The sequence below is a fragment of the Convolutriloba macropyga genome, chromosome 9 (genome assembly GCF_964194025.1).
Source record: "Convolutriloba macropyga chromosome 9, txConMacr16.3, whole genome shotgun sequence".
NCBI lineage: Eukaryota > Metazoa > Xenacoelomorpha > Acoela > Convolutidae > Convolutriloba > Convolutriloba macropyga.
The window spans coordinates 30,535,963-30,554,257 of NC_134476.1; the positions used below are offsets into that span (position 1 = coordinate 30,535,963).

An 18,295-nucleotide genomic window follows, 5' to 3' on the forward strand; every position below is an offset into this window, starting at 1 on the left:
TTAGAACTTGAAAAAGTTCAAAACCTTGTGACAAAATAATTCTCTGCTCAAATAAAAGCTACAGAGATAGATTGATCAACCTTAAACTTCTACCCCTGTGTCGTTATGCTAAACTAAACGACATACTTTATCTCTTGGCAATCATGAGGGGAGAGTATGACAATACCTTCCTTAGATCTACAAGAAAACCCCCTGAAGCCACTCGACAAGATACAAGAGGAGAATTCAAAATTCCGAAAAGTTGTTTACAAAAAACCGACAACTTTTTCCGCAGACTTAAGTCTCTCTACAACCTAGTTATTAGAGTATACAAAGACTACGTGCAGTACCTAAACAAGATAACGTTGCTGAGGATTTACTACAAATTCTTCGAAAAATCCTTCACCGAAAATTATAAATGCACACAGAGAATTTTCTGCAGATGTGGACATTGCAATCCCCTGAACAAAAAAACTGAACCCTATAAACTGACTTTGAAACACGGGTGAAAACCCTTGAACACATTTTCTAGAGCCTTATCTACTACTACTACTATTATGTGGATTCTAACAACCCTGTTCTGTAGTACTAATTTCTATTCTGCTACTGCTACTACTACTAAAAGCAAATAATTCAAATTCTCAATTCATTTACAAAGTAAAAACGTACAACACGAATTTACTATCGCGAACGTACACCTGTAATTTAGTTATGCGGGAAGGAAGGATAGACACCTAATAAGTTAAGTGTTGATTCAAAGCTTTGGCGCGGCTCATAGAGCTTAGCTTCTAGCTGTAAGTTTAAAACTCAGTGAGTTTTTGCGGTAAATATTAAAACCCTGCTCTGATGCATAGTGGGGCTCACTGTTCCGTCCATCGGGTGAGGTCGATAATACCCTTTTTAATTTTTAAAAGAAAATTGTTATAGAATTTGACGGGTATGTTTTTATTACAATTTCAATTTGAATAAAACATTGTATTTATAATTCAAATTGAATTCATGTGTTTTCTCTCAGTTAACGAATTTTCCCTTCTGTCTCCGTCTTAGTTGACTTGATACTTTTCTACCTCCTGATTTATGATTTTTTTCGGTTGTTAAGGTGCATCATTCTAATTGTTTTAGTGAAACTAATGTAATCGCCTAATATGGATGAACACAAAAATTTAAATAGCCAGCCTATGTCAAATAACCCAGCTCAGAAATCTGCGCCAGAGCAGATGCAGTACAGCATTCCTGGTATTCTTCATTTCATTCAACATGAGTGGACTCGTTTCGAGATGGAACGAGCTCACTGGGATGTTGAAAGAGCCGAGCTTCAGGTGTGTTTCTACCGAAATTAGATCATCCCTCTCCCAAATTTAATGAGCAGGTCGAATTGCTCATTGATGTCCTTATGTAAATTTTCGCATATAACGAGAAATGTTTTGGAAAAATTTTGTAGTTTGTAATTGAATTTTTTTCACAGGCGCGTATTGGTTTCCTGACAGGCGAAAGGAAAGGGCAAGAGAACCTGAAGCGCGACTTAGTGAGACGGATAAAAATGTTGGAATATGCCTTAAAGCAGGAGAGGTATGTGAATGTTTTGTGTAAAATATAAAGATTTTTGGATCTTTTCCGTTTGTCCCCCTCCCCAGCAGTACGTTATGCTCCCCCAGTTACAGCGCACGTGCCATTACATAGTAAATCATTATGTAAACCAAATATGGCAGGTCGGTCTGGGGAGGAGTGCAAATAATATGCACCCGCAAAGCTGATGGAGGGCACAAACGGAAAAGATCCAGGTTTTTTAAGGAGGGCAATGAAATTTAATTAACGAATTGGACGTTTTTTAAACTGAGGTACGTTTGTTTTAAAACATTGAAAACATACAAATCCGATTTTGGCCACGTATTTCGAATTTTTATTTTTTTTTTTGGTTTAAATTACTAGAAAGTCTTTCTGTGAATTTTACTTTTGTATCAATGATAATTGATTTTTTTGGCATTAGGTCCTTTTCAACAATATTTTGACATTTTTTCCAAAGTATTTTAGTTCCGAATCTTTAATTTTTTGACAATTTTAGTTGGACAACAGGGTGGCTTTGTAGTTTGTTCAACCATAAAATTTAACTAATGAATTGCTCTATTTTTGTCTTTCGTTTTTTTACTTTCAAAAATTACGAAGTAGTCTTTTTGTTACTTCATTTTCTTCAGTGTCAGTGTTCTCCCTACTTAACCATGTATCAATCTTGCAATCTCCTACGACCATTAGTTTTATTGGCTCTGAATTTTTAGTTGTTGAAAATATTTTAGCCTCCCGTTCTCTTGGTAACTGCCAATAGTATATTTGTTGCGACCATATGACGTCTTAATCACTTCAGATCTGCTTTTTGTTAATTCGTTCATGCAGTTTCTACTGAATTGCGTGCGTGACATCTTTTTTCACTCTTAGTGAAGATGTTTTTTGTTCATTCGCGTGACTAAGTTTTTGGTCACACGTGACTTACCTCGCTCTCAAAAATAACTTCGTCACTTTGAAATTGACTTTTTATACTTTAATTCAAAGAAATGAGGTCAAGCGAGTGTTTGTCGCTGTAATTGAAGGTTTTTTGAGAGCAGCTAATAAATGCAGCGATAAGTTATATAGATTTTTAATCAAAATATTTTGCAGCATAAAATAAAATGAAGTTGCTTTTTGGCCTGTTTTTTTTTTGCTGTTTTGCACACTGCAGATCTACGAAGCTATTGCTGCTATTTTCTGGCGATCCGCCGGCTATGTTTTCATTTTAGAGGAAAATGATTTGAGCCTTTTTATGATTTTTTTCTTTGCATTTGAATCCATTTTATGTAGAATTGCTGAGGTCTAAATTTTTCATTTAAATCCGGTTACTTTTTGATTCGATCAGTTTTTGTCCATCCTGAAAAATTAGGCACGTTTGTGAAGTCAGATGTTTCTAATTATAATAAATTTTGCGGTATCAAGATTTCATAGTAAGTTTTATCTGTCTTGAGATTTAATTATTTGCGGCTTCCTTTGTATGGTTTTATTGATGATTCAATTATTTTTGTAGGCTTGTTTCAATGATGTCAATGCTCAAGTCGTTGTCGCCATGACATGTGCAAATTTTTACCAAAAGTTTTATGCGGCACGCAAGCTATTCCGGGAGTATGCAGACTATGATAGTTTATTGGACAAACTGTTGTGCTCACTTCAAATATTTGTTATTGGCGGTCTGGAAGTGAAAATTTTAGAAACAGTGATATCCAAAACTCTGCTCAAAATCTTGTTTTTTTTTGTTTGATAACATTTGTTAGAAAATCATTTGTGATTTTAAGAAACGTTTATAGCTCGATATTATATTGTTTATATGTATCGACCAAAAGTTGAAAATACTTTTCTAAAATCTGTGTTTCTTAAAATAAAGCATCACCTGCATAATCACCTCACATTGTACACAAGCTTTTTGAATTCAAAGATGAGCAATTCAAAAGTTAAATTCGCTAATTGAGTGGTCTGTTGTGGATTATTGGACCGGTTTGTTTTTTCAAAGTTTTTCATTGTTCTGATTGATGGCAGTTGTACTTCTGGTCGAAAACCATTGCTGCTTCCGTTAGTATTAGCTGAGCTGAACGTGTCATATGCTTTTCTTGTTTTTCACTACTCGGAAATTAGTAACGGTGAAGTTTTTAAAGGGGTGACCTCTCTTTGCACAGGATATAAAGTCAAATGCTGCACGTGAAAACAAGTAGGTCAATCTGAGCAGAAGGCAAAAGAAGGGAGAAATTTTGCGTAATTTTTTGTATGATTTTTCTTTATTCAATGTTCAAAGAAATGACGAAAAAAGTTCTGAGGAGGAGCGAAAAACTCTTTTAGATTAAACTTAGAGCTTTTTGCTTTCACTTTGCTTTTTTGCACTCTTCTAGGCTGTTTTTGAAAGTTTTCAGTTGTAGAATATCATTGTGGCTATTATTCTTTCCTGTAGTTTGAGTGAGCCTCTGAATTGATTAGAATCAATTTTACATTGTTTTTAAGAATATTGATTGAATTAAATTTCGCCTATTTGATATTTGAAGCTTTCACTCTATTCGGTTTTTTGTCAGAACTATTATTTTAGAACTTTTATATTCGCTGTGTTACTAAAAAGAGACACGTGAATATTTTAGTCGCGAGTTTTAACCGATGAATGAAGTTCTATTGTCTCTTAACTGATTTCCACCTGTTTTGATTTTCTGGGTTGTTATTGCTGTTCAGCATTTCTGGTGTTTGTTGGTAGGCATTGAGTCAGTACAGTGCCACAGTGAGGTTATAATTTTTTGACAATTTTGTCAAAAAGTAATTAATCATCTGTTTTGAATTTTTTTCTGTTTTCCTCTATTTCAGTTTTCTGTATTGCTTTTGAAAGATTGAAAGATTTCTGAAAGATTGATTCTTTGGTTGAACAGAATTTATCACAGGGTCTGATAAAAGTAATCAATTTGGAGACGCAACCTGAACCGAAAGGTTTCCGAGTTCAGTTTATGTTGTTTCCTTTATTAATTGCTCTCGAACGAAGTTTGAGGCAATTTTTGTAAACGTGTTAGTCTTTTAATGCAAAATTTTTGCTGGGCCGTTTTAACGCTTTTGTTCTAGAACATTTTCAAGTGACTTTTTTGAGCTTGTCATCGTTTCTAGTGATACCAATTGCTCGCACTCCGAAGTAAACTTTTTTGCTAAAATAAAGTTGATTGTAGCGTAGGAACTCGCAAGGGTCTGGCAGCCGAGTTTTTAATGCTTTTGTCGAGGGGTTCGAATCCCTATCTGATCGGATGTTTTTGCACCCATAAAGAAAAATTTATCTAGTCTACAGCCCATGAATTAATGTCTACAGCCCATGCCTTGCCTGTCGTTAAAGAGCAATTTGTCCGACGTTAGTTGGTTTTTGTTTGATTTTTCCTCTTTTCAAATGAATACTGTAATAGAATAAATAGGGGTATTCAAGCAAAAGATGTCTGTGGTCTAATATTTTGCTTTGGGTTGGCTCGGGAGTCTTCCGGTCATGTTTTATTTTGTCGTCAAAATTTTTGTTTCGACCACATGATGTCATGTTCATTTTAAATCAGCTTTTTAGGTCTCATTCTTATTTGTAGGTATATTGAGGTTGAGGTCTACGAAATTATCAAAGCTATGTTCAGGCAACTATCTGCCAACTGTTAATAAAACTTCATGTGTTTTATTTTTGTAACACGGATTGACGGTTCAAAAGATTGACGAATTATGTTCTAATTTGCGTTTTTTTCGGCGTGTCTTGTTTTATGGATTTCTCGATGTATTTTTGGTCTGTTGACTTGTTTTGAATTTATACTTTGAAACACGTATACAGTCTCATTAGTATATCGGTTACCTAGGTTGAAGAATCAATCCGGAAAAGCCAATGTTCCCATGCCGATTCCCGATTTTGACGAGGATGAGTCGGACGAGCTGGGCGATGGCCTCGTGAACGATCCTCCTCAAGACGAACTGGGAATGGACAACGCCGTTTCTCTCCAGCAGGGGAGAAAAGTTTTGAGGACGTATTTAAAAGAGATTGGCTATACGGATTCTATGTTGGAAGTTAAAGCTGCCAAAATAAACTCACTCCTTGGTCTGGTCGGTGCGTCTGTCAATGACGTGCCTCCTTTTGTCAAATCTAAGACTGGGGGAATTGACTACAAGGATTTCAAGTTAGTCTATATCCTAAATATATATGTGCACAAAACCAATGCTTTTGTATAGAAATATAAGTTGAATTTAAGTAACGAACGGTGAATGCGAAACTTAAGGTTGTGTATTTGGAAATTGTTCGCTGCTTTCATTACCGCCTGTTGTTTTTAACAATGAAAATTTGTCCCAGGTTGACGGAGGCTTTGGGTGGCGTTAACGGAGGTGACAGTGATCAGCAGGTCGGAGGCCAGATGGGACTGGGGGGTTCTGGTCCGGGTGGCGGCCATGTTGATGTCTCTTCCTTGATGGATCCGGACAAGCTGGATAAAGAGATGGGCGATTTTGAAGATGAACTCACTGGAGCTGCCAGTGGTCAGAAGGGTGATGCTGATGATGCCATTGATTCTGTACGTTTTTTGTCAAAATCTCTTTTAGCCTACCTCACCTCAGGCTACTGAGCGTGTTATAGTTCGTGACGTCAATATTTTTCTATTTGATACCGCAAGCTTGAAATGTTGCGAATCGTAACGCTATTCATCGGAGGTTTGCGTCAGTTTTGAAGTGGTAACTTTCTATTTCAAATTTTCTTTGGTAACTCTATGCCTATTTTCTATTTTCGCAAACAGTTGATTTTTTTACATAAAAATTTTGTTTTCATTGGCATATGTGAACAACTAATGCATGCCCTGTTTCGCCCCGATTAAACTATGTATCTTTTTTAATTTTAATGTTTGCAGGTAATTGGGTTGAGTGGTGTGAGTGAGGGAGATGTGGAGAGTGAACTTCGCTTCCCTGAGATGTCAGACGAGGATTCTTTGCAGAACGAGTTCAACAAGATGTTTGATCTAGAAGGTGCAGTCTCAGAAGAGCTGGCTGCAGCTGCCGCCGCTGCTGCAGGTGGGGAGGGTGTAGCATCCAATGCCGAGGGTGACTCAGGTGCAACTGCAGCAGAAGATGCATGGGCTGCTGGGGCACAGTTTGCAGAAAAGAAAAAGGAACAGTACAAGAAGGAAAAGAGAGGGGCTGTCAAATCCACGCAGAGTATGTTAAAATGTTAAATATGATATGCTGTTTAATTGCTCTCAAACGAAGTTTGTAGCAATTATATTAGTCCTGCCGGTCTTTTTTTAATGCGATTTTTTGCTTGACTGATTTATCGTCTGACACTTTTGACTTTTAGTCCTCAAAAACGAGATAAACAGGTAACGCCCAGCGGGCATTAAGTGATCTTAGAGCTTTTCAGCTCTGTTTCAGCTGCAACTGTTTTGGAGACTTATACTTATGGTGCGAAGGGCGGTTCTTAGAGGTTGAAGACCCCTCCACTGTCGACCGACCCCCCCCCCCACCCCCCTATTGCCCCCACCCCCCTCCCGCGCGCTGTTACCCCGCTGTTGCCCCAACCCGTCCCCAATCAGCACTCGGTACCCCCCCCCCCCCCCCCCCCCCCGTGTCTAGCTTCTGACGAGCAACCGCTCGCCAAAAACACGCAAATTTATACTATTTTGAACAATTTTTTCAAGCTTTTTGAAAATTTTTTGATTAATTGCTCTTGAACGAAGTTCATAGCAATTATTGTAAACGTGTGTGTCTTTTTATGCAAAATTTTTGCTTGACAATTTTGACTTTTCGTCTGACTTTTACGCCCTTGACTTTTTGCGTTTCGCGTGATCTAAAATTCTCTCTCAATCTCTTTCAAGCAGCTGAACTCAATTGGCGGCTAGTGTGGTTATTTGAAGCCCACTATTGAACTTCTTAGTCCCATTTGGGCTCCCCTCCCTCCGCCCCCCTCCTGACTGAAGTAGGCTGCAATTGATTAGAGCTCCCACTAGTTCGAGAGCAATTCTTCCGACGTTTAGTCGGTTATGTTTTTTATTAGCCTTAGGCGTCCTGGAATCTTGTATAGGTTTTAATAATAGGTTAATGCATAGTTTCTAGTGGTAATGGAATGGTTTCAACATTTTAACATCACGAATTTTAGCATTTTTGACTAAACTTGCATTTTTTTCGAATTTTTTGACGTTTATTCCTTATTCAGGTCTTTCCAGACCCATGGGCCAGAAAACCTCCTAAGGGGTTTGATATTAAGTTACTGCAAGTTTTTATTGGCCATGGAAAATTTTTCGTTTTTTTTTGATGTCACAAATTTTGGCAATTCTTTCATAAATCTTGCTTTTTCTCAAGTTTTTTGAAAAATTTTAGGTTTTTTGGGTTTTTTTAACCTCAAAGGCCAAGAAACCTCTAGTGTTTGAAATTAGGTTACTGTATAATTTCGAGATGTAATGGAATGTCTTGCAAGATTTTGACATCACGACATTTTTGCCAATTTTTTTTCAATATTTTGACATTTATCGTCATAATTCAGGTTTTTTGAGCCTTAAGGGTCAGAAAACCTCCGTTAGCGTTTAATAATAAGTTAATGGATTTTTTGATGATCATGATTTATTTTTCAACTTTTAATATCACAATTTTTGTCATTTTTAGGTTTCTCTAGCCTCAAGAACCACAGAACTTCCTCTAGGGTTTTATAATATGTTACTGCATAGTTTATAGATGTTTACGCAATGTATTTCAAGATTTTAATGTCATGAATTCAAGCCATTTTTTATATGCATTTTTTTCATGTTTTTGAATTTTTTCCGGCACCCTGGGACCTCTTCCAAGGTTTGATAATAAGCTGCTGCATAGTTTTTGCAGAGTTAATGGAATGGTGATGAAAATTTTTTTCTCCAGTTTTAGTAATTTTTGAATAACATATAAATTTTTGTAAATTTTCGTGAACAGTGTAACATGTCTCAAGTTTTTGAATCTTTGAGCCAGTAAAACTATTTCATGCTTGAAACAGGGATACTGGATATCCTACGGAGGCAAAGAAATGGTTCTTAGGATATTAATGTCCTAAATTTTAGCAAAATTTGTTAAAATTTGCTATTGTTTCCAAAATTTTCAATATTTTTTTTAATCGTTTTCTGAGTTTACCGACCATTACTGGCCAACGAAATTTTTAGGTCTTAGAGATGGATTACTTGACAGAACTTTCGAGACAAAAAATGGCTTTGAACTTTTTTTACTGCGAAGTTGAAAACTTCTGTTTTTAATTTTGCCTTCTTCAGGCTTTTTATATTTGATTTACTTAATAATAAAGATAGAAAACTAGTAGTTGCAGAGTCGAATCCCGCCATCGAAAATATTCCTATCTTTTTTCTCTGTCGGTTAGGGTTTCTTTCCTTCTCTTTCTCGTTCACGTTTTATCTCTCTCTCATTCTATCTCTGTCTCGCTCTCTCTCTCTCTCTCTCTCTCTCTCTCTCTCTCTGTGTGTGTGTGTGTGTGTGTGTGTGTGTGTTATGCCCCACTTCAGCTGCTGTTATGGGGCGTGATGTCATCATCTCTGATCCTCATTAACAATAAGTTATAGTGGAACCGTTTTTATCATAAATGACTTAACAGGCACTTTTTAGGAAATCATTGTTAATTGCTCTCATTATATAAATCCTGTTTGTCTCATTTATGCAATTTTTTGCTCGGGGGATTTTTCGTCTGAACCATTTGACTTTCGTCTTCAGAAGCGGGATAAAGAGTTAGGGCGCAGCTTGCATAAATCTCTCTTAGAGCCGTTCAGCCTACTAGTCTTCAAGTATGCGATTAACAGAAAATGTTTTGGACACTTAAGTGTGAAGGGCGGTTCTTAGAAATTGATCTCACGCCCGCAACCACCCCCACATCAGCCTCCCAATCGTTTTTTGCACCCCCGCTGCGCTCGGCTTACTCCCTTTCAATTAATCTAAAGCTAGCCTCACTAAACCGTGGCTAGCTATTGACGTAGCCAACCGCTCACCGGTCGTTTGAGAGCAATTCGCCCGACGGCAGTCGGTTATGTTTCGAATCCGTTACTGAATTATCGTCACAGTAATTGTAAATCTATTTAGACTCGTTGAAAGGTTTTTAGCTTTGTCTTTTATAGAGTCATTTTTGATAGCGGCAAAGCAATATCTGGGGCTATTTTTGGCCTTCTATCGTTTTTGTAATAGCCGCGAACCGATAGCGGCTATTATTTGGGACACCGTGTTTTTTTTACAATTCAAAGTATTTGAATTGTATTTGGGCGCTGTCTTTTTTAAGATCTGATCACACATTTTCATGATTTTTGAAGTCAAATTGGAGCAGTGATTTTGGTCACGCTGAAACAGGAAGTGGAGCGGAAAAGCGAGTGGTTTTGCGGCGTGAAATGTTTCACTCTTATTTTAAAGTAGAGTGAAAAACGGTTTTGAACAACAATTCGCTAGTGGTTTTTGTTCACATGCGGCAATTTCACTTGCTTGTCCTGCTATGTTTTTTTAAATTCGTCTCCATAGATGATTCTTGCGACCTGGCTTCTTGGAATTGAAGTTTTCAATTCAGTGATTTTGATTCCAGTGGTAAACTGTATGAACATTTACTAGTTAAAGGCCAATGGTTTGCATCAAGGTAGTGCCAAACGTATATGCCCTATTTCTTGAGTATTAGGGTCTTGAATTTTTGATTTCGAATATTAATTTTGAAAAAGTTCAATTAGTTTTTTCCCTATGGAGAGTGTGTCTCTTAAAAATGACAGTCTGAATCTGTGCAAAAAACCTAGTGGTCCATTAAAGGACTGGTGGTCAATCTGTCTATTAATTGCTCTCAAACAAAGTTTGTTGCAATTATAAGTCTTGTTGGTCTTTTTTATGCGATTTTTCGCTTGACAATTTTTCGTCTGAAGCATTTGATTTTAAGTCCTCAAAAACGGGATAAACAGGTAGCAGCGCCAAGCGGGCGTTAAGTGCTCCTAGAGCCTTTCAGCTCAGTAGTCCCCAAGTATGCTGCTCATAGAAACTGTTTTGGAGACTTACACTTATGGTGTGAAGGGCAGTTCTTAGAGGTAGAAGACCCCCCTCTCCATTCCCCCACCTCCACTGTGCCCTCGCTGTTGCCCCCCACTCCACTGATACCCCAGCCCCCGGTGACCTCCCCCCTTGGCTGGCTACTGATGAAATCATCCGCTCGACGGTCGTTTGAGCAATGAGCCCGACGTTAGTCGGTCGGTTATCTTTATAGCTAATAAAAAAACTTCCGCGGAATGAATTTTGACAAGCTTTTTAAATTTACCGCTGAATGTTTTTGTACATAGCCTTTTGAGTGGTGTCAATCACTTCTTCAACTTATATCTGTATCGGTTTCTATCGATATTATATGGCACGCAAGTCTATTTCACAGGTATACCGGCAATGTGCTGGCCATGTTAGCATTTGGGGGAGTTGTGTGCTTCAAATCAGCTGTTTTGGCTGACTTTTGATCTATTTGATATTAATTTTGTTAGTTTTGTTAGAGTTAATTTGAGTAATTGCAGGAGAATTTTGGCCGATTTTCATCAATTTTGTTAAGTTTTTATCCATTTCTTCTGATTTCATGCTGCTAGCTCTAAGTTTTTTTGTTCTTTAGTTTAAAGCTATTATGTAGGTTTTTACTACAGAAGAAGGTTACAGTCCATTGAAGGCTAGACAGGGCATTTTTCACTGAAATAACTTTACCAATTTTTATTTTATTTAGTTTTTATTGCTTTTTCTGTTGTTTAATATGATTCTGGCAGGTGGTTAAATGCCTGAGCAGAAGACGTGTTAGAACTTTTTTCAACTTAATGATTGGGAAGTTGCGTTTTGTTCTATTTTTTGCTTTAAGTGGATATTTGCGTTTAAGATTATTTTTTGACGTTGTCTTTCGTTTCTTTTCCGTTTCATCGGTTTTTTCTATATAAACTGTTTTTGTTAATTTTTTGGTAATTGTTAGTCGTTTATTGAATGAAAACTAATCTTGTCGCAAATTTTGTTAACTGTAGTTGTTTTGAAGTCGCATTTTGTAAAGAAATTGTCAGATACTTCTCCATAATTGGTAGTCGTTTATTGAATGAAAACTAATCTTGTCGCAAATTGTAAAGAAATTGTCAGATACTTCTCCATTTGCCTGTTATTGATTCATAATGATAAGAGGTCAGTTTTTTACTTGCTGTTTGTTAGGATCTGTTCACACATTTTCCGATTTATGAAGTCAAATTGGAGTGGTGATTTTGGTCACGCCGAAATAGGACGTGGAGCGAAAAAAAGCGAGTAATTTTTGGCGTAATTTTTTTTACTCCAATTCTAAAGTGGAGTGAGAAAACAGTATTTGAACAATTTTTTGATAGCTAATTTTCGTTCACAAGTGGCATTTTGACTTCTTTTTTACTGCTTCTTCGGAGTTTTAGTAAATGGTATTCAGTCGTTTTCAAGTCAAACCAGGAACTAGTGTTTTGGCTTGTCAATGAAAATGCTTTGATTTGTTTCAGGATTTGTCCTCTTTTGTTATTTATTCAAGCTTTTTGTTACGACCATATGACGTCACAGTCACTTCAAATCGGCTTTTGTTCATTCGTTCATGCAGTTTTGACTGAATTGAATGCATGACGTCATTTTTTACTCTTAGTGGAGCAATTTTTGTTTGCGTGATTAAGTTTTGGTCTCACGTGACTTACCCCACTCTCAAGAATGACTCCCTCACTCTCAAATTGACTTTTCTTTACCTTAATTCAAGGAGATAAGATTAAGTGAGTGTGTGTTACTCTTATTGAGGGTTATTTAAGAGCATTTAATAGAAGGAGCAACAAGTTATACATAATCAAAATACATAGTCAAAATTTAACAACTCACCATTTAGTGAGATGAATACTATCTAAATGATATCTGTCAACTGAAGCAATTCAATTAAAATGAAAAAAGGCAATTTCAATTTTTCGAAATAAACATTTATCTATTTTTTTTGTCACTCGTATCCATTTTATAAACTAAGTTCTGTATATGTCGCTGTCTATATGATACAGCCACAAAGTATTTCCAGTCATATATTGCCAGATATTGTCAATTTACATTTTAGAATAATTTGAGCTGAACTTCGAGTGAATTGCCATTTTGTCTTGTAAAAATTCTAGCGTTTCCAAGTATTTAAACTTAATTTGATTAATGGATGCTATGATTTAAGGAGTGAAAACTTCTGGAACTGGTGCGATTGAGCAATTGATGACGCAATGGGATGCGGAGCAAGATGCGAACAGTGGCACAGGAAGTGGGGCTAACTTTCCCTCCAAGTTCTACTCTTCCTCCTCTTCGGCTGCAGTTCCTGGATCTGGCGATGAACCACCTGGTTAGTCTGATTCCAAAGACTGGCCTACTTTTGCTAACAGTACGCTATGACTGTCACTGCAAGCGACATATCATGATCGATACAATCTTAAGAGTTGTAGACCCAAATGTGCTTTTAAAAAGCTGGATTCGCTTTTAGTTTGGTCAATTTTGACTGTGATTAAGATGAATATTATTAACTCTATATATTTCACGCTGGTGCGAACGCTGATTTTGGCATTTGTAAGGATAGGAAAGAAAAACTTCAGCGGGTGCGATTGTATTGACCTCGTACTTTGTTAGCTCATCTCAAAATTTATCAATCTGATCGTTTGTCCATATGTACCATTTCAAACCTTAGTTTAGTTCGACAGGAAAAAAGCACCCCCATGCATTTTTGGTTTGAGCGAGTTACTGGAGCTATGAAGGAACTTATAAATGTTTCTGTATGGAAACTGTTGGTATTAAACTGTCATTCTTAGGAGCACGTAAAGGAGCAGGTGAAATGCCAGGTGAGAATTTGGGAGCATTAGGCGAGTTGGCCAGACTGACAATTTCAAACGAAGCTTCGCCCCTGCAGTACGACCCCCTGTCAAACGCCGTCCGGGAAGACTACAGAAAAACATGGAACATCAAGTACACTCTGAGAAGTCACTTTGACAGTGTGAGGTGTGTTGCATTCCACCCAACTGACCAAGTTGTTGTCACCGGTTCCGAAGACCACACGTTGAAGCTATGGAATCTGGCGAAATGTGCTCCACAAAGCAGTAAAAAGAACGCAAATCCAGAGTTTGAACCAGTCTATACCTTCAGAGCTCATTTGGGTCCAGTGTTGAACACGGTAATTGCACCTGCGGGGGATAAGATGTTCTCGTGCAGCACAGACGGCACAATACATAGCTGGATGTTGCCCAATGGTAACAACGACCCCTATGACCCCTACGAAACGACAGTGTCTTTAGGTATCTACAAAGAGCACACAGATGCAGTGTGGGACCTGGCTTACCACCCCTCGAAGCCACTTCTATTGTCAGCTAGTGCTGACTGTACTGTTAAACTATGGCGACCCTTGGAGGACGAACAGACACCATTGCTGAGAACATTCGAATGTGTACCAGGTACGCATAAGCTTTCACTGCCCTGTATTTAGAATTTACACGCCGTAAAATGATCTTGGGTAAAAACCCTAACAACTTTCATATTCTGAACATTCGGGATTTTGAACCAAATCTCATCAAAGATTATCGCGCAATGTTGAATTCTAGATGTGCATATTGATAATAGTGACCAAGCTTATCCAAAATATTTAACGAATAGTAAATTGCTATAAATCTTTTAGACGACGGGGTGCCTGTGTCATGTACATTTGTGAGGACAGACACCAACCAGGCTGTTGTCGGATTCTCATCATCCAGCTCAGTGCTGTACGACATTGAGACTGGACAGCAGATTGTCAGATTCACTCCACCCTCCGACACGCCTCGTAAGATAACCCACACTTGTGTCATTTAAGTGCAAAATATGGTCAATTGTTATTGAAGTCAACTTATTACATGCTATTTTGGTATCCGATGTATCTGTCAATAAATCTCACTTTTCAAGAATGACAGCCAAAGTTGATACAAGTAACCTGTGTCCACTAAAATTAATTTTAGCTGATGTTTAAAAAAGTTGCTTTCTTCCCTGTCTATTTCGATTTTGGGAAAAATAGAGAAACCCTTCAATTTAAACAAAACGTTTACCAATTGAATCAATGAATTCTGTTTTGACCGCTTTGCATGAATTAGTTGTGAATTGTTTCAGCCGAGCCCTTCTCGCCCAAACAAGTGAACAAAATAGTGAACCATCCGACTAGCTCTCAAAGCATCACTGCACACGAGGACAAATACCTCAGGTAATATCACTTGCCCAAGTATCGCATCATTAACACTAAACTGTCGAGAAATTTGGAGCGCCTGTTCGATTTTTTTGCTTTCCTGTTCGCGTTTCACAAGTCACAATTGACTTCTCAATCACTGTTTAAACTCAATGAAGTTTGGAGGTCTGTCTACAAATTTACGCCATCTGTCATCAAGACGTCAAACTTCAGATTGCCAAATGCGATAGCTGGGGCTATTATTGGCCGTCTCTTGTTTTTTTACCATTCAAAGAATTTGAATTGTATTGGGGCGCTGTCTTTGTTTTTCAGATCTGTTGGCACATTTTCATGATTTTTAAAGTAAATTGGAGTAGTGATTTTGGTCACGCCGAAACAGGAAATGGTGCGAAAAAGCGAGTGGTTTTGCGGCGTGAAATTTTTTCACTCTAATTTGAAAGTAGAGTGATGATACGGTGTCTGAACAAAAATTCGCTTTCTCGCTAGTGGTTTCGTTCACATGCGGCAATTTCACTTTAATTTTTACTGTTTTTTTTTTTAATTTTTTGGATTGGATTTTTTTCTAAGTGATTTTCCCAATCCATTCACAGTCCGTTCTACGTCTATTTTTCTGTTTAGTCAATGAAAATTCTTTGAACTGTACGTCAGGACTTGTCCTTATGTTTTTTATTTCGTCGTCAAGATTTTTATTACGACCATATGATGTCACAACCACTTCAAATCTGCTTTTTGTTTATTCTTTCTTGCAATTTCAACTGAATTGCGTGCATGACGTCTTTTGTCACTTTTATTCGAGCGATTTTTTTTTTGTTCATTCGCGTAATTAAGTTTTTGGTCACACGTGACTTAGCTCACTCTCAAAAATGATTTCCTCACTTTGAAATCGACTTTTCTTTACTTTAATTCAAAGAGCTCTCATTTTTTTAATTCGCTTTACTGTGTTCGTTTTACATAAGTTACCACTTTTCACGTTTGACCTACCTCGCTCTGTTTCAACCGAATTGAATTTAAAATTGATTCAGGAACCTTACTCAAATACGTTCCAGGTCACAAGGCGACATCAAGAATTCAGAAGAATCAGGATAAACCAATAAACTTTGGGCACTAAGAAGTGCATTAAGTTATCAAAGTCTGATAGAGTATACGGCTTATCGGTATTAGTATTAAGCTTATTGTCCTCCAATATAGAAGCTGAACTCATCAAATTTTGTTGAATCTAATGAAACTGCGATCAAAATTAAAACTCTTTTTGAAATTTAAAATAAAACTAGGCTGTCGTCAACTGGTTTTTCGTGCGTTATGAAAGATCATTAGAGTATACTGCTAACAGGCGTTAGTATTAAGCAATCTGCGAACTGTTTGAGAGTGTTGACACAATTCGAACACTTTGGGGAAGAACAAATGGTCAGTCTTTTTCTTAGCTATCTAAATCCTTGTATAGGCTAGAGGAGTCTATCGCGGCTATTTTTCACCAATCCGAGGGAAATTTGTAACGAATTTTGTAGCAATTATGTAAGTTATGTGGTCTTTTTATGCGATTTTGCGCTTGACTGATTTTTCGCCTGACCCTTTGACTTTTGGTCCTCAAAAACGGGATAAACAGGTAACGCCCCGAGGGCTTTAAGGGCTCTAAGAGCCCTTCGGCTTACTACACTCTTAGTATGCAGCTCACCGAAAATTTATCCAGAATAAGGATACTAAATCGAAAAATTTTAAAACTGCGTTGGCGCTGTAATCGTATCTGAAGATATGCTATCATAATCGTACGTTAAATTTTCAACTTGTGTTTTTGAAGAATGGGATTATTCTAGCTATCAATGTAAAGGGAAATTTGAGATTGTATGACTTTTGTTGACTGAGATGTAGCCATTCCCAGATTTTGAAAAGATATGAAATGGTTCGTTTCCAGGTTCTTCGACCACTCCAGTGGTAAGATGGTGCATCAGATGGTGGCCCATTTAGACTCCATCACAAGTGTAGCCACTGACCCCTCTGGCCTCTACCTGCTCTCAGGTAGCCATGACTGTTCCGTCCGATTGTGGAGTTTAGAAAGCAGAACTTGTGTACAGGAGGTGGCTGCCCATCGGAAGAAACACGACGAGTCCATCTACTCGGTCGCGTTCCACCCTACGAAGGAGTTCTTCGCCAGTGCGGGCGCAGATGCTCTCGCCAAAATATTCGTTTAATTTTACCTCAGACTGCTCATTACATCGACTGCTAATTACAGCTCAATTAACAACCCAAACTCGTATAGACCCTGGACGATCCTCATGGAATCAAGCTTTGGACCATTGATACTTAAAGCCCACGAGGACCTCTCAAATATCGAAATATGTTGAAATAGAAAGCGCGATATTGATGCTATGTAACTGCATCTTAAAGAAATATTTAGAAAACAGTAACTTAATCTGTCAAAGATGCATTATGTCCGTCTGATTTGACTGAAAAACTGTGTGCGAGTTGAATTAATTTTATAGTATGTTCAAATTTATGTTGATTTGGATACCAACGAACTGTCACCTCCCCTACTTACTGTCCTAACCAATCAAACAGGTGTATCAAACACATTTAATCAGCCCGAATTCATGTTAGAATTTTGCGATCGCAGAAATATCTCCCGCATAGCAACCGACTTTTTTGATTTCCTTCAAGCTTGAGCTACATCTGGCTATTTTTAAACTTTTTGTCTCTTTTCAAATTTCAACTGATGACCGTACTCAACTCCAACAATCTTGTTCAATTTCACTAAAAGAATTCAATCCCAATGAATGTGGAAATATTGACACCACTCCCCTCCTACATTTTATCCTATTCGATTTGTGTTGTCTTCGAATTCCGCTATTTTGGAATAGAGAAACTTGTGATCAATTTGTTTATCGCAGTTTGATATTTTGTTAAATTCGTCCTAATTATATACATTTTGAATATTCTATAAAATAACCAGTCCTTTGATCTCTTGGTTTATGTGGATACAAGTGCATGGTAAAGAACTATACAATCGAAGGATGACACGGTTAAGCGCAATTCTTTTGAACGTGTTTTACATTAAAGTATATAATTGTAGAATAGAAATATGAATTGTCTTGGAAGAGCGTTTATATGCTAACATAAATATGCGATTGACTCTCTGATACATTCAAAATAACCCACCACCCAATTCACTTTTTACAACTTTCAAATCTGTTTTTCATGTCGAGAGCTTAATGGCTGAGAAGTGATAGCGATGCTATTTTTCTCATCTTGGTTTTTGCAGTCTGTGATGGTTTTCAAAGAACATCAAGAAACTCAGAAGTTATTCTTCGTAAAAGTTTCAGAAATCAAAAGAACATACCTGGCCAACTCTTGATGTGTCAATAAATGATGGACACAAAACAAAAATTGATTCTAAATTCATTTATGTGTTATCATTCTATTGATTCATCAATCTGATAACATTCTCCAACCTATAGAACTTTGCGAAAATAGTCACAGAGCGTTAATAGCCGTGAAAAGATAGCGAGGTCTTTATCAATTCTCAAACAAAGTTTAGCAATTATATTAGTCCTGTTTTCTTTTTTAATGCGATCTTCGCTTGACGTTTTCTCGTCCAAACCTTTTCGTCCTCAAGAAGGGAATAAA

General features: G+C 37.3%; 1 protein-coding gene across 1 annotated transcript; it reads left to right on the forward strand.

Annotated features, from left to right (window-relative positions):
* Positions 1 to 1,072: 1,072 nt before the first annotated feature.
* LOC142345724 (striatin-3-like) lies at positions 1,073 to 17,856 on the forward strand. Its single transcript, XM_075398005.1, has 10 exons — positions 1,073 to 1,298; positions 1,445 to 1,548; positions 5,343 to 5,657; positions 5,828 to 6,044; positions 6,375 to 6,678; positions 12,662 to 12,823; positions 13,284 to 13,919; positions 14,141 to 14,284; positions 14,605 to 14,695; positions 16,587 to 17,856. Exons 1-10 carry the CDS (start codon positions 1,125 to 1,127, stop codon positions 16,861 to 16,863), a joined length of 2,424 nt encoding a protein of 807 aa, XP_075254120.1. The 5' UTR covers positions 1,073 to 1,124; the 3' UTR covers positions 16,864 to 17,856.
* The last annotated feature ends 439 nt before the right edge of the window (positions 17,857 to 18,295 follow it).

Bases quoted from the DNA above. Each gene is read 5' to 3' on its own strand.
- LOC142345724 (XM_075398005.1), top strand. From the start codon at position 1,125: ATGGATGAACACAAAAATTTAAATAGCCAGCCTATGTCAAATAACCCA. The intron at 6,679-12,661 runs GTATGTTAAAAT...CTATGATTTAAG, and splicing joins GGCTGTCAAATCCACGCAGA to GAGTGAAAACTTCTGGAACT. The intron at 14,696-16,586 runs GTAATATCACTT...GTTCGTTTCCAG, and splicing joins CACGAGGACAAATACCTCAG to GTTCTTCGACCACTCCAGTG.